Raw genomic sequence first — 25,645 nt, forward strand, 5'->3', positions numbered from 1 at the left:
GACAAACATTATAAGTACCTATTGTATTTCACCAATATTTTTTTGCCGCGCCACAATAACGTCAATACCTCACAAGGTTGTAGTCGGTTATGATTTTATGACCGTCATTATTATTTTTCAATAGTCCAAAGACGATATTTTTTGGTATTATTATTAAAAATATACGAATTACAATAACAATTTTTTTTTTTTTTGTAATGGTGTTTGTGGTTATAACAAGGTTTTCAATTTCAAGGACTCTACGTCCTTTTCTCCCGTGAAACTGTTTCGATATAAGTATCCTACATAATATTATAATGCTGTATGTGTTGGAAAACATTTATATGACCCGTCAATCGACTGTAACATATCATGACATCAAGTTTTATATTATGTATTATCCGTTACGGTACAGTTTATTACGTTTCTTCGTACATGAGATCGTTATTGAGCACGCGGACAGTGGGCACCTTTTTTTCCGAATGAAAGACCGCTGAATATAGGTAGATAAGGTACTCGGTTATGACGTATTGCTAAAAGAATTTGTGGACATACACCCTTTTTCGCATAAGTAGAATAACGCAGATGACAATGGTAAACACCTTATAATCGTCAAATAAATTCTTAGGGTCCTTAGTATACAAATTAAGAATGTATACATATTAAATGATATTAAGTATAAAATAGTTTGTACTTAAGGAAGGTCTAGGATATTTCTTAAAATTGTACATTTTCAGTTTTCACACATCTGTTAACAAGTTATAATTTAATACCGTGTTACATATATATTTATTCAGTGGATAAGAATTAATAGTACCCATCCATCGAGGTTATGAAACCTCTAAATATTGTTTTTAATAATCACCTAATACTACAATAACGTGTCATCTGGGAATAATTGAACCGTGTAAATAATAGTTTTAGAAAATTTTGTTCGCGCCATTGAAAATTCTTATAGGTATTATATAATATCAACGTGTCACTATGGAAATAACGAGCATAGGTACACTAAGACATATCCAAATGCGTCATTGAAAATTCTTATAGGTATATATATATTATATCAACGTGTCGTTATGAAAATAGAGAGCATGCATTAAGACATATCCAGATAACCGGTTACTATACACCACTGTATAATGAGAGTAATGAGACCCACAACTGGCGATATCGGAGGTTTAATTTTTGGCACAGTGGAGACATATTTTAATCGTAACACGTATTGTTGTTTAATAATATAATGTATGTAAATGTATACAAACGTCGCGCCAAAATACCGGGGCGAGAACAAAAACTTAGTTTCAAAAAAATAATAATAATTAATAAAGTTACAAATCGTATTCATAATAATGTATAAACACGCATACACAGATACACTCGACGGGGATCCACTGAAAAACAAAAATAATAGTTCTGACCAGCTGATGACAGAGGTGTGTGTGGGTGTGTGTGTGTTTGTGTGTGGTGTCAGTTGGTTACGGATGAGGGGCACGGTTGTGATACGGTCGGTTGTCTTCGCGTCTCCACCACGGCACTCCTTCGATTCTAAAACAGATACAAAAGCAAATTAATAAAAAAAAAAAAACCGTTTTTGCGTACTCTGCTCGCACACGCAATTTTTATATCATGTATTTCAATCGACGTGCCGCGCTAGGGCGAGTGGTGCCTGTGGATGTTATGCAGATTTTCCAAGGCCGTCTTCATAAGGTATAATGGCGGTAAGCACTAATTACTAATATTGGAGTCCTCGCGTTCGAAATAGAAAAAAAAATTAAGAAATCGGCTTCCAAAATTATATATTATTATATCATAGCATTTAAAATGTTATGTTTCGTAGGGGAAATTATCAAAAATAAAATAACGTCTCTTGTAGCGATATATGTTATTAAAAATATAATACATGGTACGTAAATAACAATTCAATTATATGACGATAAGGAACACACGTGCTGCAGTAGAACAAAACTCAATAATGTATACAGTAATAATTTTAGAAAAACAGAACTTCTTTTGTTCCAAGGACTTCTCACGTGGAGATCATCGTCGTGAATTTTTTTTCCTGTCTATAGGTAATTCAACGACTACCTACACCTAATTTTGTCTGCTTCTGTCGAAGAATGTGCAAAACGAAAAAAGGGTGGATAATTATTTAAAGACCTCGTAAACAGTGATTTATATAGGGCTTCAAAATTATTTTCGCACCAGCCCTCATCAATCCTATATGGGTAACCTCACTATTCGAGGGTGTGGATAAAACGCGATCCTTTAAATTGTTTTCATCTAGTCGAGCGAGATAATTAAAATATACGAATACATTTTTTTTTCATTTAGACGACGCCCCACGCTCATAAGACGCCGATTGCGCACACGCACACACAGACACAGACACACACAAACACACAGACACACACAAACACACAAACACACACACACAAACATACACACACAAACACACACACACATACACGCGCGCGCGCGCGCGCGCATCAATTCGTGCAACACTCACTGCTGTATGTCGGACGCCGTCTCGTAGTGATGGCCGTTGGCCTCGCTACCGCCGCCGTCTCTCTGGCCGACGTACTGGTAAACGTTGCCCTGGAACTGCCGGCGAAGCGTGCCACCGTTATCGACACCGCCGGCGGTGGCCATCACGATGTTCTGCAGCGGTATGGTCTCGGTGCCGGTGGCCGTGCCCGACCCGGCGGCCAACGGTTGCCCGACAACGCCGCCGTTGTGCTGGTTGCTGCCGCCACCGCTGCTGTTGCTGTTCATCACCATCAGGGCGCCCGCGTTCGACCGGTGGTGGTGATGTCGGCCGTTCAGCTGCCTGTGCCGCTTCCGGCGGTCGGCGTCCTGCCGCACCCGGCACTGGACGGCCATCAGGAACGCGCTAACCGGCAGCACCAGGCCGCCGATGTAAAGGAACCGGGAGTCCCGGGTGGACACGACGGCTGCCATGATCAACAGGAAGCCCACCGTGATGCCCGCGAAATAAAACACCTGTGAAGCGCAGACGGTTTATAAACGATAACAGTAACGATGATTATTTTCAAAGCTGAAGAAAATAATAATCAATAACAGCATCGACCGGATGAAGTGGATGGAGTTGGGTTGGAACTCGCCATGGACGCGTGCGTGTTATATAACGTCATAGTTAATAATAATTTTGAGGCGGAATATCTCGTGAAAATTCTAAGAATTTATACTGCGCGGTTATATAATACTATCATAAAAAATACGTATTTTTTCATGGCTGCGCCGAAAGTTTAATTTTCGATACAGCTAACGAAGCGTTGGACAAAACGACCTTTTTCGACCTCCCATTATGGTCCATAAAAATAGATTTTTTAAAAACCGGATAAAATATTGTTTTTGGCAGAAACAAATAGGGTTCATATTATGTAGGCGGGCTGTTACCGCTTTAATAATATCATTGAACACCTATAAAATATTCTTCAGTCAAATAACTATGATTACAGAAATACATAACACTATACGTACATAATATCATGTACCTATAGTAATATTCGTCCGGCGCAATAGTAATCAATTTTTTTTTTATTCCTGAAGCATGAGATTCACTTTAGCGAAGTTAATAAAAAAAAAAAAATCTATGTTACAAATGCGAAGACTATATAAAAGTATTTTTTTTATCTAATATCATTCAAATGAAACTGAACTAAGACCCTAGAGCTTTGAGAACTATTCGGACTTAGACTCTATAGTGGACATACAAAAAACTATAACAGAGAATGCATAAAAATAATTATTATAGGATAGTACGCATATGATATCGCAATGACTTACCAGCAAGCAGAAATGGCAAAAGTTTTCGAACCTCGGACAGTGGCCGCCACAGGCATCGACGGCCACGTCGCACGAGGGCAACAACAGTGGCACTGCAGCCGGTGGCTGGTGATGGTGCCTCAAAACCGCGGCCGCGGTGTTCTGTGGCGGTAACTGTGGAGGTGGCGGCTGCGGCAGATACTGTGCGGCCGTGGCCGGCTGCTGTTGCTGCAGCTGCTGCTGCTGCTGCTGATGATGGTGAACGACCGACGACGGCGGCGGTTCAGCCGGCGGCCAGCCAGATGCCATCTGCGGCCGGTGGTGGTGCTGCAGTTGCTGCTGGTGGTGCAGTTGGTGCAACGATTGGTGATTCAACTGTTGCGTCGGCGGTTGCTGCAGCGGATTGTACTTGATGCCAGCCGTGGTCACCGACGACAAGGCGTCCGGATCAGTGGTGGCCCCACCGCCGCCGCTGCTCTTGTGGTGGCCACGAGACGTCTGCCGGTGGCTGTTGTACACCCGATGGTGCTTTGCACGGCGGGTGGCCGTGTACGCCCGATCGTTCGAGCTGTTCGACGAAGATCCGCCGGCCGCCGGAGAATGTCTGTCTGCGCTCCAGGCATTTCTGTTTGAACGCGATTAATGATAATAATTATTATAGATTATTATTAATACATATTATTAAATATTAGTCGTCGTCGGCGTTGTTATTACACGCTGCAGAAACGTATAATTATTAAAAATGTTCACAGCCAATAGTGTTTTTGCCGATTAAAATTCATATATTTCAATCATTAATTTGTATTTTCAAACAAATTAATTTTATAACCATTGTTATAATTATATAATTAAGCATTTATTTTTCGAATTTCATTAAATTATACAAATCGACAGATGACTTAAAAAGTATATAATAAAACACGATTATAAACACAAATTTTTAAAAGATAGTAAAAATAACATTATATAAAGGTGCCGTTACACTATCATGAGTTAGTATTTATAGTGTTGTTTTATATGATCACATCGTACTATCGTAGACATATTTAAAACCTGGAGATAAAGGTTTGCCAGTATAACCTTTAATATTTTAAATATTTTATCAATAGTTTAATTGATAACCATTTGACCACTATAACCCCACGTCTGTAAGTTTAATATTATTCAATATTACGGCAATAGTGATACCTACATTAAAAATATAGGCACGGTGTTCTACTAATTAAAATTGCAATGGAATTTTAACACGACATGACAAATTATGGACGAAACAAATACACGATAGAGTGTAAATGCACCTTTAGAGTTTGAATAGTAATAATGGGGAGAGAAAACTAATAATTTGTTATACATTAAGCTAGATTAAATTAAGATCACTCATAAGTTTAATATAATGATTAATGACGCCATATTTCCATAAATAAAAAATATTTTAAAATTTTGCAGTAAACATTACATAAATAATAATTTGAATACATGGTTTTATAAACGTTCACAGAACATTAGAAGAATTTATAAATTTAGAAGAAAGCTACAGCCCCTTAGCTTCCTTTCTGACTCTACCACCGAGTTATAATAATTATAAGCCCAAAATTTCATATAAAAATCAACCCTCCCTTAACTATCCCTAAATATATCTCTAATTTCTCGTTATTAAAATTGTTGGTGGTATGATATTACTTATTCATAGAGCAATACTTATATTTTGAAAATGCACTTGACGAGAGCCGTATTGCCTCGTCGGCATAGTTTTATAATATAATATACCTACATTATAGTTTTGTTGAATTCCGAGCCACCCTCTAGATCGTCTGGCTAGTATGTTCAAAAATTCCCTACTATGCAATAGGAAAATATATTGCAGATTGTTTTTTAGAGTGTATAATATAATAAATAAAAACTAAAAAGCTTTAGCAATGAGACGGACGGACGAAAACAATAAGAAATTCTTCCCTTTGTTCGCTGGTACAAAGATACAGACTGTCAGTTCAACATGACTATTATATATAATACAGTAATTTTCATTATTCCCGTCGTTTTTACTATTATTATTATAATTATCATTATATAATACGTAATGATTTTTTGCCGTAGTTTTGATGAGAACGGCCACGGGGTAAGTAGTTTATAAATAGTATATGTTAGTGTGAAAAGAAAATCCTTTGGAAATCGTTAAAATAATATTATACAATTCTATTATACACCGAACAAACCTCTAAATAACTCGAGGGGGGAGGTATATATAATACCATTGCTCCCTCTCTACTATCTTTTGTCAATAGTAAATAGTACAAAAACACGCCGCAGCCGTTTCTTGTCTCAATCATTAAAAGAAGAGCCACCCATTCATACACACCACATTTTGAAAGTAAATTTACCGTGATAATCAATAAATACTATACCTCTATACAATTTATATAGGGGCAGTATTCTTGGCAGATTACCACTTGCCCACAACATTAATCAAATTTAAAGACACATCGATGTCGGAATATTTTCAAGCAAATGAATACTTCAACGATATTCATCAACTACGTGGATTTCCTAGGCGTTTGAAAATCGGATTCGCCGTCGACGCACAAATTACTTCCTCCCCGGAAATCCGCCGATAACCCTGTCTACAATTTGTTCTAAAACTAAAATAACCTTCCGGACATAAGTATTGATCGAGTAAATTTACTGCAAACTGCTTGTAAATATCATTACAACTATAAATTATACATAAATGGGTAAATTTTATATTTTTGCTTAATCTATACGTATATAACTATAAAAGTAGAAGGTACGTCATCAATTCAGCGTTAGAAAGTCAAAGTCTAAACGCCGGCCATATTCAATGTCTCGGACCGACACGTTAATAAACTAGATGCAGCGTAACGACGACTCGAGGACTTGGATGTTTTAGAAGGAAAAGTATACATTTATATACGCTATAAAAATGAAAAAATAAATAAATATTAAAAGCAATTTATGGACTAGGAAATTGGAGAGACCTGTTGTTGGCTGTTACCTTGTTTATCATTTAAAAAAAATTTTAAAGGGAGAAATTATCGTAAGAATTTCAAGTCAATGTTTGCGTATTCACAGATATATGGCTAAAAATACGTATTTCTAGCCACCTTATGGTATTTTAATTTTAAAAGGGGAAGAAAAGTCTAGCTAATTTCAAATTTAAGTTTAAATTTTCACGAGAACATTATTCTTAACGTATAAAAAAAGTATGAATCAATTTTTACTTATCTATAGAGGCAATTGACATCTGTTGGCTGTATAGTTATAATAATTTACTTTTGTTTATAATTTTACCAGGAAGAATTTTAAAACTCAGCTTGTATGTTCATTAATATTTCTTGGATTACATTCGTAAAGAAAATATTTCAAAAATATTAATTTTTGTAAGAATATGTAAGAATATAGAATCAAAAATACATATTTTTAGCTGTTTTATATAATTGTGATTTTGCGCGAAAGGGGGTATTAAGTATTAACTATAGTCCACAATAACAATTCTATATAATAGGTCATCTAAAAAAAATAAAATAAAACAGATCGGGATATAACCACTCTCCTCCCTTCTTCTTCCTGGCACGTCATTGTCTACTATCTATATACCTACGTGGTTATTTTAATTTTATCATTTAGTTGAGCAGAGAACATCATAATAATAATCCTACCAACTAGTCTGCACGTGCGCATATTATAATATTAGGTAAACTCGTGCAGTCCCTACTCCCTAATTTGGAATTTTAACATCAATATTGCATACTTACAACAACGAAAAATGATAGGAAAAATTTTAAAGTTTTAAAATTTCAACAAAAATTAATCCGAAAAAACCACGTTCACCGTTTCAAGCAACGATAACAACACTTGTAATAAAATAAATCATCAATACGCGTAATATTACCTGGGCAACGAGTGGTGGTGATAACTGCTCGACGGAGGCCTGGGTCCGACCACTGCATTTGACTGTTGTTGTTGCGTGCCGTAAAATTGCTGTTGCAACAGCAATTGCTGCTGTTGCTGCTGTGACTGCTGCTGGTAATGGTGATGCGCGCGGCCGTTGTACGTGTTGTTGCCGTGCACCGGCGGCGGCGGCTTGGTGTAGACGGCCGCCGGCGGCGGTTCCGGACCGTATTGTTTAGAGCGTCCATGCCTTGACATGGTGCATCAACATGTCGCCGCTGATCGACCGTCGCCGCTGCCGTACGTCGTCGTCATTCGCATGCCTGCTGAAAAATCGAATTGTCAGTACCGTCATATTATGATGATTATCGTGCGCAAAATTATTATCGAGGATTATTTTGCGAGTATATTTTACTCCTCCTCTCCACTGTTGGAAAAATACATGAGCAATTATGATTGATAATCAAATACGTTTCGCAGACGTTTCATTTTCTGGCAAAACAAATCCTGTTCCACTCAGTTAGGTAATATAATGTAGATGGCTCAGACAGTGTGAAGTATAGTTATGTAGAGCCTATACCAGTCACCTTAAAATAATTGTGGTAACTTCATAACGTTATACACACAAAATTCACTGATAAAATCATACATAAACCGTTGACCAAAAGTTTAAATATTTTTTTTAAATTAAATAAAATATAATGCCTATATAAATTGCAATTGAGTACTTATACGTTTATTAAATGTAGTTTTTTATCAAATTATTTATAAATAGTTAAAATGCATTAACACTTATAAAACACAAAATCCGCAACTTTCTATTTTTTGACTTTCCAGTGACATGACAGTGCAATAATTATTTAGACAAACTACTAATGGCTAGTTAAGCTGACCCCATTATAATTATTATAGTTATTGATTATAACATTATAATTTATAAATAAAGAATAAACCATATTCTCTTAGTTTTAGCATTAAATTATTTTAATTTGATATTGATTGTTACTTATTGTAAAATCATTGAAAACAAATTATTTAAGACGCATATATTTTCAAAATTCCAAAAAAAAATTTCTATGAACAAATATTTTGGATTCCTCATCCTATTCCATATCCTTCCAGTAAATGGTAGTAGGAAAAAAACCACGGGAAAATGTGAAAAAAATAATGTGTGAGAATGGTTCAAAAGGAATTACCTTCGAAAAATACCACTAATAGCGCACATGTTTTATGCGTATGCGCCATAGGTGTAATAAATGAATAATTAATTACTATACAATTTAATTCAAACAAATGACTAGCATAAGATTTTTATACTTACTACTTATTATTGCGCATTCAGTTTCTAGCTACTATAGATATATATGTGAACTGACTGAATCGAATTACTTTAAATAACATCAGAAAAAGCGTTAATCGAAGTATTCAATTAAATGTAGAATTTTTACTTGTAATTACAATTAGTATAGGGTGACCATTTTTATAAAAAATAAAAAACGAGACAAACAATTTTTTATTAATATTATAATTTTTGTTTTTTCCAGTTACATTTAAGTTACAATTTAATAAAATAATAGTTATAATATGTTGCTCCTTTTAAAATTGTTTTATATTTTTTTAATACATTGATATTTTTTTTACAAACATTATATAACAATATGGAAATAACGGTATTAAAACGATATACTATCTTTTAAAAACAGGATAAAAAGCGTCCCATTCGGAGTTTGTCGGGACAACGAAACATAGGATCAATAAAGAGACAATCCCGTTTTAAACGGGACGTATATGGTCATCCTATATTAGTAAAATGACTATTTGAAAAATACTAATAATTGACCGGTTTATGACATAGAAGCATACGTAAACCATAATCGTTCTAGTACATTAGTTCATACCGATATTGATCTAAGAACTTAATTAATAAAGTACATATATATATGGTAACCTTATTGGCACGCTATACTTCTCCATTAGCATTCATTGAAAATTATCATTTATATCCAACCGATGAGTAAATTATCTTACCAGAAAAAAGAATCCAAGTAATATAAACTTAACATTGATAATTTTTAGAAACAGTCGTCTTTAACACATTGCTAATAACAATATTTCATAAACAAGTAAGCAAAGCTATAGTCAAAATCCGATGTGTGGGTACAAGCGACAAAAATGACGAAGCTAAAATCCTACATAGAAAATCTATATAGAACGGATGCGGAAATATTCGTATCAGAGTTTCGTCTACCAACACGTCTTATTGGTGAATGTGGGACACATCCAAAACAAATAAATCAATTTCCAGGACCAAGAATTACAAGGGCACTGTATTTTTCGCCTACCTACCGTAGTTTTTCTCACATAAATCTATTTACTAAGGAAATAATTTATTAATTATCATTCAAATCCACGGTAGAAATAATTCGATTTACATTGATTTTAATTCATAAATATCTCCTTTATTAAGGGGATCAGCAAGTGTGGTCACTCAACATGTTTTGTGCTCTACAATATGTGTTTGTGTTCCAGAAATAAAGCAGTAAACCAAGAAATATATTACTAGTCAGTTGTCAGTATAAAAAAGGACTTGGGAGTGTCAATGAGAATTTTTGACACACGCCCAGTTGCACACACGGCGTACGCCTATAAATACTGCTCGAAATATACAATTTTTAATTAAATCTGCATTAAATAATATTAAAGTCATGTTATGGCCATTTAAAGTTAAAATAACAAAACTTGTGTGTAAAGTTTCTTATAGAAATAATTATAACAACACAAAATAATACCAAATATTCTTTAGGACACTCGCACAAGTACCAAATATAAAATTTATTTTTATTAAAATATTTATACCAACACATTCGACGAATGCGTGTGCAATAATCGTAAATTAAAAACACACTTTTGTCGTGTGAATAGGAAAAAATATATTAACATATCGCAGAAAGCTAATTAAGAAACACAGGGCAACCGCAGCGATTTAAACAATGTTAATAATTTCCACTTTTGAATAAAAAAAATACCAGGCCATTGACGGGTATAAAGTAACAAATGCTAAAATGCTTTAAAATAAATAAATCAACTCCCAAAAAGTATAAATTTTTTTCGCGAGAATCAAAAAGCGTTAGGAAATATTTTTTAAGTATGTTATAAACATTTTTAAGAAGCAAGTATTAAAAAAATATAAATTTTTAAATGCTGTTTATTGACACTAGGCATCCATATCATATTTTGGTCAGTTCTGCATTTACCAAATAGACAAAATAGACTGAGAACAAACGAATAAAATGTAAAGACTATTATTCAAACCTTAAAAAAAATATTAATAATGCTTTTTGGTCCACCACCTGGAAGGTTGACTTTGCGATATGTTAGCATGCGGATTTAGTTAAATAATGCTTTTTCCAAATACTTTATCAAAAAAAAATTTTAATCAAAGAATAAGACATTATAACTTACAACACAATGCACAGCAGTAATTTACGAATATTTTTACTTTAATAATATGCTTTTATAGGAATAATTCCTGGACAAACAAAATATGAAAATAATATTAAATGAATGATAATAATAGTCGTATAGTGATAGTTAAATATACTTAAAAGCTTAAAACATAATGTTGATATGTTCAACATTTTTTTTAACCTAATTATTCAGTTATTATTATATTGAATCATATAATAAGTATACTATATAGAGAGATCTGATGGAACCAAGTACATAATTTAACCTAATTATCCAAGAGGACCAAAGTTACCAACATAAGTTATGTTATATAACCAATTTTATTATAAACCATCAAAAAATAGATAAACAATAATAATCGATATTTTAAATAAGTTTAATGAAAGATTTCAATCATTGTTGTTTTAAGTATAAATAAATATTCACTCGAACAATAAACAATCACGATTTTTGTTATAAACAATAATAAAATAATTATAAAATATGCAAAATTAAATGTTTATACAAATTTTGTAATCAATAAATATCGTCCAAATGTTGTACCTTCGTTGAGCTGCATAAACCCAAATTAAATGTATGTGAAATCTACAAATTTGCTCTCTAGACTAATAACCGATATGTAGTATCGTGTACCGTTGTACCGTAGAAACGAATATTAAAATAAAATACAGAGTGTACTTTACATGGTGTAATACAAAACAATAGCCCAACAACGATTGTGCAGGTCCGATTTATTTGTGCACATGCATGTGTACATATTCGTTACTTATTACAGTGAAAACTGTCTAATGCGGAATAGTAGTGGACCAATCAAAAATTCCGCTTTATTGAATATAACGGAAAAATTCCTGATTATAAATTCGTATCAATTTTTCGCATTAAAAATTAGTTAACAACATTTATAATTTTTATTTTATGATTTAGAGACTAATTTAAACTTAATTTATTACTTTACTTTATATAACTTATTTTAGATTAATTATAGACTTATTTTCTTACAAAATTATTAACAATTTATACATATTACATAAGTATGAAAGTTGGGAATTAAATTTAAATATTTAGCTTTTTCAAAAATCATGTAGTTTTTGTTTTGTCACTGTTGTTGCTATTTTTTCGGGCGTAACACGATTGCACACTTTTACCTTTTTACCTGAAAAAAACATAACACGATGCGCACAAAAATTAAATTTATAATTTGTCGGCTTAAATGATTATAGTTTAAAAACTATAGTTCAAAATCTGAACTAGGTGTTTGGCTGGAACAATTCTTTTCACTTAAATTTTTACCCTCGGAAGATGTAGAAGATGCTTTTGCTTATTTAATTGAAAATAGCCCTACTGATAGTTTTAAATTCACTGATTATATACTCAATAATTATTAATCATCCGATGATGCTTTTCCACCGATTTTATGGGCAACTGAAGCTGAACCTTTAACAGAGGCAAGACCTCAAAGATAATTAGGTAAAAGGTGCGCAATTGTGTTGTGTTTTTTTTTAGTAAAAAGGTAAAAAGTACGCAATTGTATTGTACCGCTGTTTCACAGCTATACATTATACATACAGAATAAGTTTGTATACGATAACCAAAACATACAAATTACCTAACTAATATATTATGTAGTGCAGTTTTATCTTGGTTATTGTTTTACGGCGTACCTATATATTCATATCAACGTAACATAACGCGTGTCATATTTACGGCTTATGCAAATACTAGCATTGGACTCACAAAACCGTTCCGTTTCCGCGTTAAGAAGGTTCTGTTTTATTGAGGTTCAACGACGTCTATATAAACTATAGAAACATGCTGGGACCATAGAAAAATTCCTCATTGGATAGTTTTCCGTTTTATTTAGAGTCCGAATTACAATTTTTACTGTATGATGCAAGTTTATTTTTTCGGCGATCATCACAAGATGATTATCAACAATAACGCGTTATTATTAATTGCCGTCGAAAACCGCCTACCAGCGTAGAGGAAAAATCTCTTGTAGTTATTCTCGTCAAAATAACGATGCGCGCCATCACTTACTATAAAATACTAAACATTGCAGCATAATATCGAACAATATAATATTATATTATACGGGCACCTCGGGACGTTTATACAATTTAAAATATCGAATGGACGAAATGATTTATACAGAGCGAACATATAAACAACAACCAAAGGCGGTAAACGAGGAACTCAATAGTTTCATTAGGAAATAAAACTTAAAAGTCATGAAATATTAAATCTTAGCATCCCAAAGATTGCAGAACAGTCTTGTTATTTACAAGGAAGTGAATCGCAGCAAATAGGCACAAAATGTGCTAACGAATAACGCGATGATAATTTTATTATGCTTTCGATCTGTTACGGATTCGTTTCCGTTTTTTCGCATTCAACGACGGATAACCACACACGCCATATGCGCATCACAAGCACAACAATAACAATAACAACGACAACGACCGAGGCTAGTCCTGTGCGACCGATGCCTACTGCTCGACACTCTTGTAGTAGTACCACCACCACCGACACGCATTACATACCTATAATATTATAAGGTACGCATCGGAAAGTGCCCGGAGAGCCGAAAAAAAGAAACCGGTTGTCCGGATCGAGGAGCAGACCTATAATTTATCAATCCTCACATGTTCCCTTAACTAGACTACACGAGCGCGCACGAGAGACGACCGCCGCAGCCACAGACGACGACTGGGAGAAGAGGAGTGGGCGGCGGCGGCGGCGGCAGTTATAATATTATGGGAAGAACAAGGACCGGCTAACGAGCGTCCAATGCAAACAATCCATCTGCGTGTGAGTGTACCAGCAATAATAATATGCGTATGGATTTTTTTTTCTTTTCGGTTTTTCTTCCTTAATATATACGCACTAGACCGACGTAAAAATCATACTCTGGTTTACTCCGCGGCGAAAGACCAGTATAACAACTACACCAATATATGACTACAACTTACAAGTAGATTATTATACACAGAGTCCCGTCGTCTTGTTTTCGTGTATTTTATCTACCGCAGAGCAAACGAACAATATTCAAATCGATTGTGATGAAATGTAAAAAAAATAATTTAAAGACGACAACGACAATCGTTTTATCGATGCCGCCACGGGCCGTTAAAAAACGCCGCGGGCGGATTATAATAATAATAATAATAATAATAATATGGTAATCACCTTGTACGTTATTGCTTATACGGTGCACCGCACAGTATACAAACATCGACGACAACGAGTTTAGCGAAAGAGCAATAATATTTTTATATTGTGTGCGTAGTACGCGCAACGACGAGACATTTATAATAGTAAAACAATACGCACAGACACACAGTTTACGAAAGAAAGTATAAAATCGTGCTCCTGGTGATAATTGTTTGTATTATTTGGACCGTTTTGAAAAGTAAACACCGTGAAATCGATTGAAGAATTTTCGAAAACAAACCCGGAGTAAGACGAGATTCTTCTGTTGTATAAGTCGTACACACAACGACAACTTACACAGCCGGTCTATATAAGTATACCATAATAATTATTATTGCAAAGCACGACATCCATTATTATTATTATTGTTACAACCTCTCTGGTTCCGAAACGAACCGCAACTGTTTATCTGTATCTGAAGTTCGAACGTGAAAATTATAATACACAAACCGCTGAGTACATTCAACGTTTTATTACCTATACTATTCACGGTTCCTAGATAAAGAAAATTGTGTTATTCAAGAGTTCACCAGTTGCAGATAACCTATGACACTGAAAGATAAACACGTATGATACATAGGTACCTTTAGTTACCATTGATTATTAAAAAAATTATGTAGTTCAACGTTTTTCAAACCAATGCTAAATAATAATTTAGTTAATGATTATTGTTTAGTTTAAACGAAATGTACAAGGAATTAAATAAAAACAAGACTATTATTTTGAGACAAAACAAATTTTTTAGATCTATTTAATATTTAAAACGTAAACAATAATTTAATTTATACTTCAAATTACCTCAAATGTCCTAGTCGTATTTACATTGAAAAATAAATACGTAATCGAAATTTTACTGAAAAGTAAAAACATTTACCTACACGTAGCTCATTAGAATAACAGAATAATTTAAAGTATTTAGACATGAACATGTTCAGCAGAGCCCATTATCACTTGAAGAATAAATAAAATAGTGACCAATGGTTTAAATCAGTGATTCTCAATCTTTTTAGGACCGCGACCCAAATTTTCTTCCAAAAATCTATCGCGACCCCCATAGTTTTACATATCAAAAAAGTAATTTCAAAAAACAAATTTTTTTATTATTTATTTACTACTTTATAATAATAATAATTGTAATAATTCTTATGTTACTTTATACTTCTATTATAGTTCTATAGTCTATACTCTATAGTTCTATACAATTTAAAAAAACATAAATTTCTTACAATCTGTATAATTAAAAAAAATTCTCGCAACCCACAGTTTGAGAAACGCTGGTTTAAATAATAATTAATTTATAGTAGGTACATTTATTAATGCCAGTGTTTGAAATAACATTTTTAAATAATTATTATACTGAACATATAGCTTCATATTTTTGTGTGCAAGGATCTCAGTCTTGGTAGCCATTACTTGTCACAGTATTATATACGTATTCCAAATTGTTAGTTATATTTCCTAAAATAAACACAGAAATACTGAGAATCTGAACGAAAAATTCTTCTCAATTTTTATTAAGTAAAAATAATGATAAAAGATGAGTTACAACTGTCGGACTACAACACTAGTTAAACACCATTTTCGCTTCTAAGCAAACTACAACAAACGAGTCATACACTATATTAATACGTAAGTATTGAGTATGAACAATGACTAATGTTAACTATACATCAATACACCGATCGATTCACTAACTAACACTAAACAGTCACTATATAATAAACGTGACGTACCTATATATGTATTTATTATTTAGCATTATAAATTCGTGATATCTCATTAATCAAATGAAGTATAATAGTTATTATTTTAAAAAGAAATAGTAGTATGGAAGTAATTATAGTCAATAAATTGTTCACACGGTTTGGTGGAAAACTATTAACACTGACATAAAAACAAAACGCCAAAAAAAATGTAGGAATGGTTTTTAATTCAAACAAAACGCAACGTTTATTTTCTCATTAAAATTTCATATCCGACGATCGTTTGCTTAAAATAATATTAATCGGATGTACATTTCAATATATACATATATACTAGGAGTTTTGTTTGATAGAGAATGTAACATACATACTATACATTTACATATTATAATACTCGTGTGAATAACATATATATATATATATGCGTATAGGGTGGCACACATTAGACAATTCGATAATTTCAAAAGGAAACCGCCGCAGCCGACACGATTGCGTGTCGTGTTGGCGTCAATCCTTTTTAACGCAATTCAGTTCGATCGCAATAACATCAGCAACCAACAGTAACTCCTATAACGACTGCACACAATAATATCCATCAATATAATACGAAATTCGACATGGCTAATGATTGTTTCAAACGTTGTATAATAGGTACATTATATAATGTGTATATGCTGCGATCCAGCCATCGTAATAAATAATAACACGTACTGACGAATAATAAAACGTAGGTCCCAGACCCCAGCATATAAAATAGAAGCACGGGCTTCGACGATCACGTGTTATTTGGTAGTAGTTACCAACGTCGTTGGTTCACAAAGAAATTTTGGTATATGCTCGTCGAAATCATTGTGCTAAAACATCTGGAAAGGTGTCCCGTGTTTGAAAATCCCATATACGGGGTGAACATACATACGCAGAAGACGCGATTCCTTTGCACCGACAAACTGCGATTTCTTTTTGTCCATTTATTTCGGTCAACTCTCCTCCACGAGACGTTTTCGTATACAGGCACAACAATACACGTTAACACGCACGATGTAGGCAGCATACACAATCTCGTACACAAAAGGCCTTTTGTATGTGGTCCCGAAAAATATTAACGTGCGTGAAAAATGTTCGTGCGAGTCTTGAGTGAAAAAACGTATACACACACACACACTAACGGCCCTATAAGTATGAAGTAAAAAATTCGATTCCTCGATGAAGGTGAATTAGACCCTATAAGTATGATGACGACATTGTCGGTTACAGAGGGCGAAAAATAAAATAAAACCAAAACGACTTCATTCTCCATTATATATATATATATATATATATATATATACAGCTATAGGGGGCTAAAATACTCAATAAACATCACCTCCTCATACAATTCCGATTGATGTGACACCGACGAGGAGGTTGGTTGTAAGACATAATTGTGTCTTACGAGGTATTTTAAAACGAGTAGATAGGTAGTTCATGTATTTCGAATGTCTATTTAATTTGAAATGACTGAAAAGTGAAACTGTAAAAAAATCTGTAGACATTTGTCAAATTTATACACGGCTATTACTACTGATTCCCTTGACAACACATTAAATATAATATGAAAGAATATAAAGAACAAAACAATCACTGTAAAAATATTAAACATTATATTATATAGTATAGTCCACGGTAGGGCTCAAGTCGTTCCAAAAGAAATGGATCACCGCCATGTCAACGCCGCAGAAAACCACCCTTATCCCAAACGTGTTTAGAAAAATTAATACTTCTCCTGGGTGGCCGTTTCATCAATTTTATTATTACCTACCGTAGTACATAAACGAAAAAATAACGAAATATTTATAACTTGCCTTTATCTTTTGAAATTCATGGGACGTCATGCAGTTAACCTAAGAATATGTGCATTCACTGTTTTATAATACATACATAACGTTTTACTCGTTTTTCCAATCATATGGAATAACGATAAGAAACCATAGATTAGTTGTATTAAAACGTTTAAGAAGGGTCAGAGTTAAAAATCATTCCTAAATCCTTATACCTACGAGTCTATGCATGGCAATTGTTTTATATCGAACAATTAGTACAATAACCTATAGCACAATATACATATATTATATATTGTAAAATATAAATCGTATCTATTTATAATTTATAAAGCATTAACGTCATTGCAGTATTTTTTGTTTGTGTTGGTCATATTTTAGTAGTTGAAAACGTTTTTATAGGCGAGGTTTTATCTGTATAATTATATCCTCATATTTAATACTTTTCCTCTATAATTCTGTCCTCTTGGCTCTGGTAATAAAATATGATATAATAGCTAATATGTATTATATTCTAACAGAGCTTAAGATGTTGATTCGCTGGTAAGCGTATACCTTGTAAACGGAAAAATCGATCGCGGTAATTTTTTAAAAATTATTGTATTATTCAAGTTAGATTTTTACCAAAGAAAAATTCGAAAAATTTACAGAAAATTGAAAGATTTGCAAAAAACTGAAAGTACCTACTTTTTTAAATAGGATTTTTTTATAAACACGCGAACACACGCCTGTACTTGCTGAAATTTGGCATACACCTAGACTACTGATGATAAAAATACTCTGAACCATTCTCAAAACAAAATTTAACCATATAACGTATAGTACAGAGTATACAAGATTAATTTGTGAACTGTTACATCAATTAAGTAATTTTAAATGTTAAATTATTATTGTGTTATATGACATTTAATCTAATAATTCATTTAGGGCTTAGCAAATCTTAGAAGCTAATGTTTTTTAAATAAGTAACCAAATTTACATAATTTCCCCCCCCCCACCACTATAAAAGTATTTAATCAGATTATAATAAAATGTATAATAAAAATGCAATAAGCATTTATGAATCATAATAATATGAATAACATATAAATTAAAGTATTGTAATTATTATCAAACATGAATATTTCTAAAAGAGTAAAAAATAAAAAAAAAAGATAATGAAAAATTGTAATTGAAAATAATCTTTAATTACCTAAACACAAAATTGTTATTTCTGAGATGAGACGGAGTAGGCCAATAATACACGCTGTGGGATAATGATACTAATTAAATGTAAATGAAAATCATTTTGGGTAGGCTTGGGAGCTATTTGAGACGCATAACATTTTGATAATTTATTTTACAAAACTCACACATAATTTTATAATTATAATATAATTTGTAATTTTTACACCCGCATTGGGCGTGCTCGCAGAGGACGTTAAAATTCAGCATTTGCGATTTACACCAAGGTGATGGTGTACTGAGCACAACGACTGAGATTTTAAATGTCTGTGAATATGAATTTGGGTAGAACAGCGAATGAATTATTCATATGCCTTAAAGTACTTTAATAATAATAACGTAGATGATAATATTATTTACAAAAAACAGTCACACCGGCATAATAATATAACAGCAAACCGAGTCCGTTATTATCTTTGGGGACATTCGAACGACGTTCTTCACATACTAAGATGACGTACGGTGAATTCTGAGGACGAAAAGTATGTTATGAATGCTAGTGGAGCTGTACACGTTTTGTGACTGTAGAATTTTTGTACAACAACGTTTAACTCGGTTCGCGGGTCATACTCGGATGTTAGGTTCAAACATTCGTTTCAGTAATCCGAAAAATTATTGATGATACACACCAATAATAATCAATAAAGCTGCAATCTGTATAACTGTGATAGAACCGATTAACAAGTTTGTTTTCGGGGCACCTCCAGAAAAGCAACAAGTGTGAAAGACGGGGAAAGGATGTAATGATTTTAATCTTACACTTTCGAAAAGGTCGACAGTCGACAAGACTAGCAATACTTGATATACTTAAGTCACGTGAGCCAACAAAAACGACTTTTGACCTTGGCGGTTTACTGATAGGTATTTTACTTGTGGGTCAAATCTCGCGTTGTGCAGCCGCCGGGAAATAAATCGTTACATGCACAAATTACAACAATGGACAGCGTAGGTGCGCAAAAATAAAAAATAGCTTTGTTCATCGTCATAATGAATATATCGGTTTCCGACACAAATAACCCACTCAGGTGGTTCGAAACTCAAATGCACTCAACTCGCGATCTCGTTGATCCGTTTCTCTAACGGCGATTGAATAAGTTTATTACAATTTAAACTAAATATTACACCCGCCTAGACTTACTTGACTAATTTCGTCGTGTCTGATGTCGCGACGATCCGTCGTTGTCGGTAATTGTCATGCCAACGGGGGTTTCTCCACGAACAAGACGATCGGTCAAAGGCCGAACGTTTATGAAACCGCCTCGGGACGGCTGGAAACGACAAAGGTAAAACAAAAAAAGCCCGACCGCGTGACGATAAGTAGAACGGCAAATCACTAACGACCGATGTAGATAACGAATTGACGATCGATTGTAATTTATAACAATATTATTGTCGGACACCGATCGGCAGACAATCGCGCGGAACAGACGGCGGCAAACGCGTAGACGAACTGTGGTGGTTGCACGGTCGTGGTCGACCGGCCGGCGCGATACGTGTGACGCGGTGCGGTCGGTGCGGACGAGATCGGAATTCGGCGGTCCCGTCGTCGTCGGTCGGATCGGGTGCGCACGCGCACGCGCACGCACCGACCGCAATCGCACACGGTCACACGCACGCGTTTCCCCCCGGTCCCCGCTCGGCCGAACCGCAACGAGTTTTTCTGTGCATGGTGTGGCGGCGGAGGAAACACAACAACCGGCCACGGTCGACTGTTGAGTAGTGGTGGAAGAAGACGACGGGCCGACGGACGGACGCTCTCGCACGCGCATCATCCTCGGCCCCAGTCCTCTGGTTCCTCAATCTTCAGTTAGCGGCTTAGCGCGTAGAATATTCGTCTGTCGCGTCCGTCGCCGACGACGTAATCGTAAATTTTTTTCGCGCGACTTCAAATGCCATAGCTCGGTTCAAAACGTAGAAAACATGGAATGCTGAAAGCATACCCTGACAATATTCTTACCTTTAAATTTGGTATAGGGTAGAATCACTTTGTAGCGTTAAAAACAACCGAGTGAAATCGTCCCGTGTGTCGGACGGATCGCGTATGACGACGTCATATTTTCATCTTAATAACAACGAAAAACGTTCGTATTCTCGGGCGGCACACCGGGTGTTCAGTGTTCACACTGTTCACAGTTCACCCGGAGGCCGCCGCCGCCGCTGCTACAGGTGGATAATATTATCACCACATCGCGCACAACGTATAATAATACAATATACATAATAATAATATTATTTTAGTGTACATAGGCATTTCTTTCTTTATTCATTTCTTTAAACATTTTTTCGATTTTTGTGTACAAACGTCGCCGCGCCCCCGATTTTCTAGCTCCAAACCCGCGACTGCATCTGTTAATATAATATTATATTACACATCGATCGGCTGTGTTTTTATTTTCTCTGTGGTGTTTTTTGTACTGCGCCTACTTATTCCTCTCCACGTTTATATTGTTGTTTACCAATCGACCGATTTCGTAAAACGTAATTATTTCAACCGTAATCTACAAAACGGCTCTCAGCTGCTGCTGCTACCGCCGTCCCTAGTTAGACCAAACATCATAAAGAAGCCGCCGCATATTGTAATATCGTTTCCGGCTACGCAAACAAGTGCTTAAAAAATGTTATTTTTTCGTTCCGTTGTGTGAGGATTTCTGAACACACGCTATACGCTCGCACGGTTATTGATCGTACTCGATTTATCTCACTTTCACACAGTTTCGAATCATGATGGAATTCTTTGTATTCGAAAAAATTGTAATAATTAGTAGGCGGACGCATTCAATTAACGACTTGGTTGAACATAATTGATATTTATTATTATTTATGAGTATATGACGTTCAATCCAAACTTCGTATACAAATACATACATGACCGTTTTCCGATTAGAAATATACGTTTTTGATTTTCACAAGTCCAACGATTAAAATACATTTAACATCACACCTTGTTTCATTTTCTGAAAAAAAATAAAAATGTACTGTCTTTTCAGCATCACTAATTTTAAATGTTATTCTTATTTTTGGAGCACTTTCAACTTAATTCTTCATTAAACCGTCTGTCGCTAATTTTCTGTTAAAAATAAAATGTATACAAAATATAAAAAAATATTATTATTAATTAATGTGTAGTAAAAACAAACTTTTAACCTCTTAAATCTTAATGTCATGTAAGCCCTTTATTATTCTATGAGGCATGAGCGTTGCAAGCTGTACGTTGACTGTCATGCAATCATTTTGTTGTTTCATCTGTGTTGCAATGATGCATTATTTATCATCTTTTTTCCGTACGCCCGTACGAATAATAATGGAATAATTAAAATAAATAATTATTAATACTTTCTAGTATAAAAAATATAATTAATGATTTAAACATTTTACTCTACACTTCATAATATTTTATAATTATTTTTAAACATATTATTTAAATACAAATTATTATGTATCTTAGTTTGTGTGATTTGTATAACCTACAGATCAACCTTTTGAATTTGTTAGAATTTTTAATTTGGTAATTTTATATCCGGGCTAAAATACACATTACCAATTACCCAAATATTATCAGAATATCAAAAATATATAAATAATATAGTATTTAAAAATAAATTAATGTTGGTTTTAAGAAAATCATATTATTATACTATAAAAAAGACTAGCATGTAGGGAGTTTTGTATTTTTCATTTATTTCATTATAATGTGATATAAATATTAAAAATGTATTTTATTTTTGTTAGTTTTCAATAAACTAATTGAAAAAATCTAATGTGCAGTCGTGCAAACATGACGACATATTTTATATTTTAACTAAGCATACATACATTTTGTTAAGTTAAATTTGAAATATTATTAATTTACCGAAATTGATGATTTTATTTTAAAATTCAAATGAATTATTAAAACTATACAAACACAGACTTATAACAATGTTATAATTTATAATAATAGCAATAAATGTATTAAATATTAAGCTAAAATAACTGATTTGACTTAATACGAGTAGGTCAATTTTGTAAAATAGTTAACATTTAAAAGAAAAAAAACAATAGTGTTATTTTTGGTGACAATCTACTAATAGGTATATAGTATAGTTATATCTTGTAATAATGACTATGTCCCACATGAAAATATTTTACATCAGCGGTTCCCAAACTATTTTTATATTATTTGTTAGAATATTGCTTTGCAATTTTAAATTTTATATAAACTAAAAAATTGTAATGTAAATCGGTTGTATGTCCATAGTGACTATAGTACCTACACATTTATCAATATTATTTTATTCATTCGAGAAAACAAATAAGTCTTAAATTTGTTTTAGAAATATTTTTTAAAATATTAAATCGTTTTATTTTATTTTTATACAAAGTATACTTGTTTTTTGACCATTATTAAATATAAAACGTTGATATTTTTTTTTTTTGTAACATGAAAACTCAAAAAATATTGACGATAAGTGTGTTTGTTTTGTGAGTGCGTTCTTTCCTTATATACACTACACACACATGTGCATTAAATATAATAATATAAGGGTAGGACATATAAGGGTGAGTTAATATCGGCATTGTCTGTAGCTAACGCTGAGAATCCTTGCCCTATCAACAATTTTATCGCCATTCATTGTGCGCAGGTTTCATATACGACGTCATGTATAATATTATAGTGAAGTACATAATAATATTATTTCAACTTCTACCCACATCATGTTAAAAGGACAAACAATTTTTCTCAACAAATATACGAATTGCAGACCCATTACTATTATGTACACATGATATAATTCAGATAGTGGTATGTTAAGTGTAGAACGTGAGTGACTGCTGATGCCACCAAGTTAAGGACTGTATATATAGTTAAGGTGGGCGACCGTATGTTTCGTTTTTAAATTCCATTTAAAGCAATTTTTCAAAAATGCGTTGGGTATAGTAATATTTATGAGCGAATTTAATTTTTAATGAATTAATTAGATAGATATACATACTACACATTCAAACGTGACGTTTTTACAGTTACTGCAATTTCATTTTCAAAATAATACTTAACATAAAATTATGATTAATTATTCGAGCCTATAATAGGCACAGAAATGTACCTATATTTTATTTTGTGCTATAGGTAATTAAATTATATAGTAATTTTCAACAGGATAGTCGATTTGCACTTTTTACTTAGATTAAATAATCGAATTGTACTTAGGTTAAAAAAATAATTGTTGATCTGAACTCTGGTAAAAAATAGATAATGATTGAACTAAAATCGGATTAAAAGTAGATGTTCAAAAAATAATGTATTATTATAAGCTTATATTGTTTAATGAAATTATTTTTTGTAGAAATTATAAGAAAGTGAGTTATGATATAAGATATATGTATATAATATATATATATATATATATATTGTCATTTATTTTTTGTTGTACAATCTGTGAAATATTTGTACAATAAGTACAAGGTGATAATAGTAGTTAACAATATTTACAAATAAATATTTAACGAGACAGTAGTCGTGATCAAAGAAGCCAAACGGTGTTGGAACTTCAGGGTGAGATTTGGTGATAGTTAGCTAACTAACAGGTCTCGGCCCCACGTTCTTTTTAGGCGCCTGCTGGGGTCTCCAGGTATGGTGAGGATGGAGAGTTCAGCTATTAGTGGATTTCTGTGATTGTGTTTACTGGAATGGAGACGTTTATAGAATAATTTGGCAGTGTTTAGAATATGTAGGTATATATTATTATATATAGAATTGTACTGTCTAAAAGAAATGTGTTAAAAAAATGGCTAATGTTTGGTTTTTCTTATAATACATAATCTACAATAAACCAGATACTATAACGAAATAAATTATATTTTATATAGGTATAAAAATTAATTTTTAATCACGTCAATGTTTAAAATCATTGTCAACCTATGCTTGAAAGTGGGAAGAGAAAAATGAGTGTCTTCAAAATTTTTGTTGAAGTTTTTTGAACCAGAGTGCAATTAAACCATTAATTTTTCTTTAACCAAAGTGCAATTTAACTAAAATGAGTGCAATTTGAATAATTCGACTTTACTATTTTTAATGAACAATGGCTAAAGAATATTCAGAATATTCTGTGGAAATAGTTGAAATATATTTCAAAACAAATGGTTATATGATAGGTACCTATTATTATTGTATACCTGCAGAGCATTTTAGACTTCATATAAAGGATAATTCTAGTAAATTTGTTTCTTTTTTCCGGTAAATTTGCTTCTTATGCCGTATATATTTAATTCTCTTTAATCATATAATATAATAAACACGCATTAACCCATACATTATTGTATATATTAATATATTGTTTGGTTGTTTGACGTCGGTCAGCGGCTGAACGAACTTCAGCACTTTAGATAACATACAATGTAACCTATAACTATAATACTAAAATGTGATGACTGTAATTTCAATACGGTAATAAGTATATACTTAATTAAAACATTATTCGTTTAAACAGCAAATTATCGAGTTAAATAGGTTTTCAGTTAGATTGACGCTTCGTCGAACGATTACAATAATTGGAAACAATTATCAAACACTGA

At 33.1% G+C, this 25,645-nt stretch overlaps 1 protein-coding gene across 3 annotated transcripts; it reads right to left on the reverse strand.

Annotated features, from left to right (window-relative positions):
- Nucleotides 1-716: 716 nt before the first annotated feature.
- Nucleotides 717-20,777, reverse strand: LOC112599288 (inactive histone-lysine N-methyltransferase 2E-like). 3 transcript variants are annotated; one of them, XM_025346232.1, is made up of 5 exons: nt 20,232-20,777; nt 7,673-7,994; nt 3,787-4,390; nt 2,486-2,979; nt 717-1,524 (listed from the first exon to the last, which is right to left on the reverse strand). In XM_025346232.1, the coding sequence occupies exons 2-5, from the start codon at nt 7,927-7,929 to the stop codon at nt 1,455-1,457; spliced, it is 1,425 nt and encodes a 474-aa protein (XP_025202017.1). In that variant the 5' UTR covers nt 7,930-7,994; nt 20,232-20,777; the 3' UTR covers nt 717-1,454. The 3 variants fall into 3 exon arrangements, with proteins under 3 accessions (XP_025202017.1, XP_025201933.1, XP_025202096.1); XM_025346148.1 differs by having other exon boundaries at nt 7,673-7,997; XM_025346311.1 differs by lacking the exon at nt 20,232-20,777 and adding an exon at nt 14,326-14,694.
- Nucleotides 20,778-25,645: the final 4,868 nt, after the last annotated feature.

This window comes from Melanaphis sacchari, unplaced genomic scaffold (genome assembly GCF_002803265.2).
Source record: "Melanaphis sacchari strain LSU unplaced genomic scaffold, SCAv2.0 Contig0_pilon_pilon, whole genome shotgun sequence".
In the NCBI taxonomy this organism is placed as follows: domain Eukaryota; kingdom Metazoa; phylum Arthropoda; class Insecta; order Hemiptera; family Aphididae; genus Melanaphis; species Melanaphis sacchari.

Excerpts from the sequence above, each read along its gene's own strand:
- LOC112599288 (XM_025346232.1), bottom strand. The coding sequence starts at position 7,929 with ATGTCAAGGCATGGACGCTCTAAACAATACGGTCCGGAACCGCCGCCG. Across the intron at positions 4,391-7,672 it reads CACCACCACTCGTTGCCCAG|AAATGCCTGGAGCGCAGACA; the intron begins GTAATATTACGC and ends GCGTTCAAACAG. Across the intron at positions 2,980-3,786 it reads TTTGCCATTTCTGCTTGCTG|GTGTTTTATTTCGCGGGCAT; the intron begins GTAAGTCATTGC and ends TGCGCTTCACAG.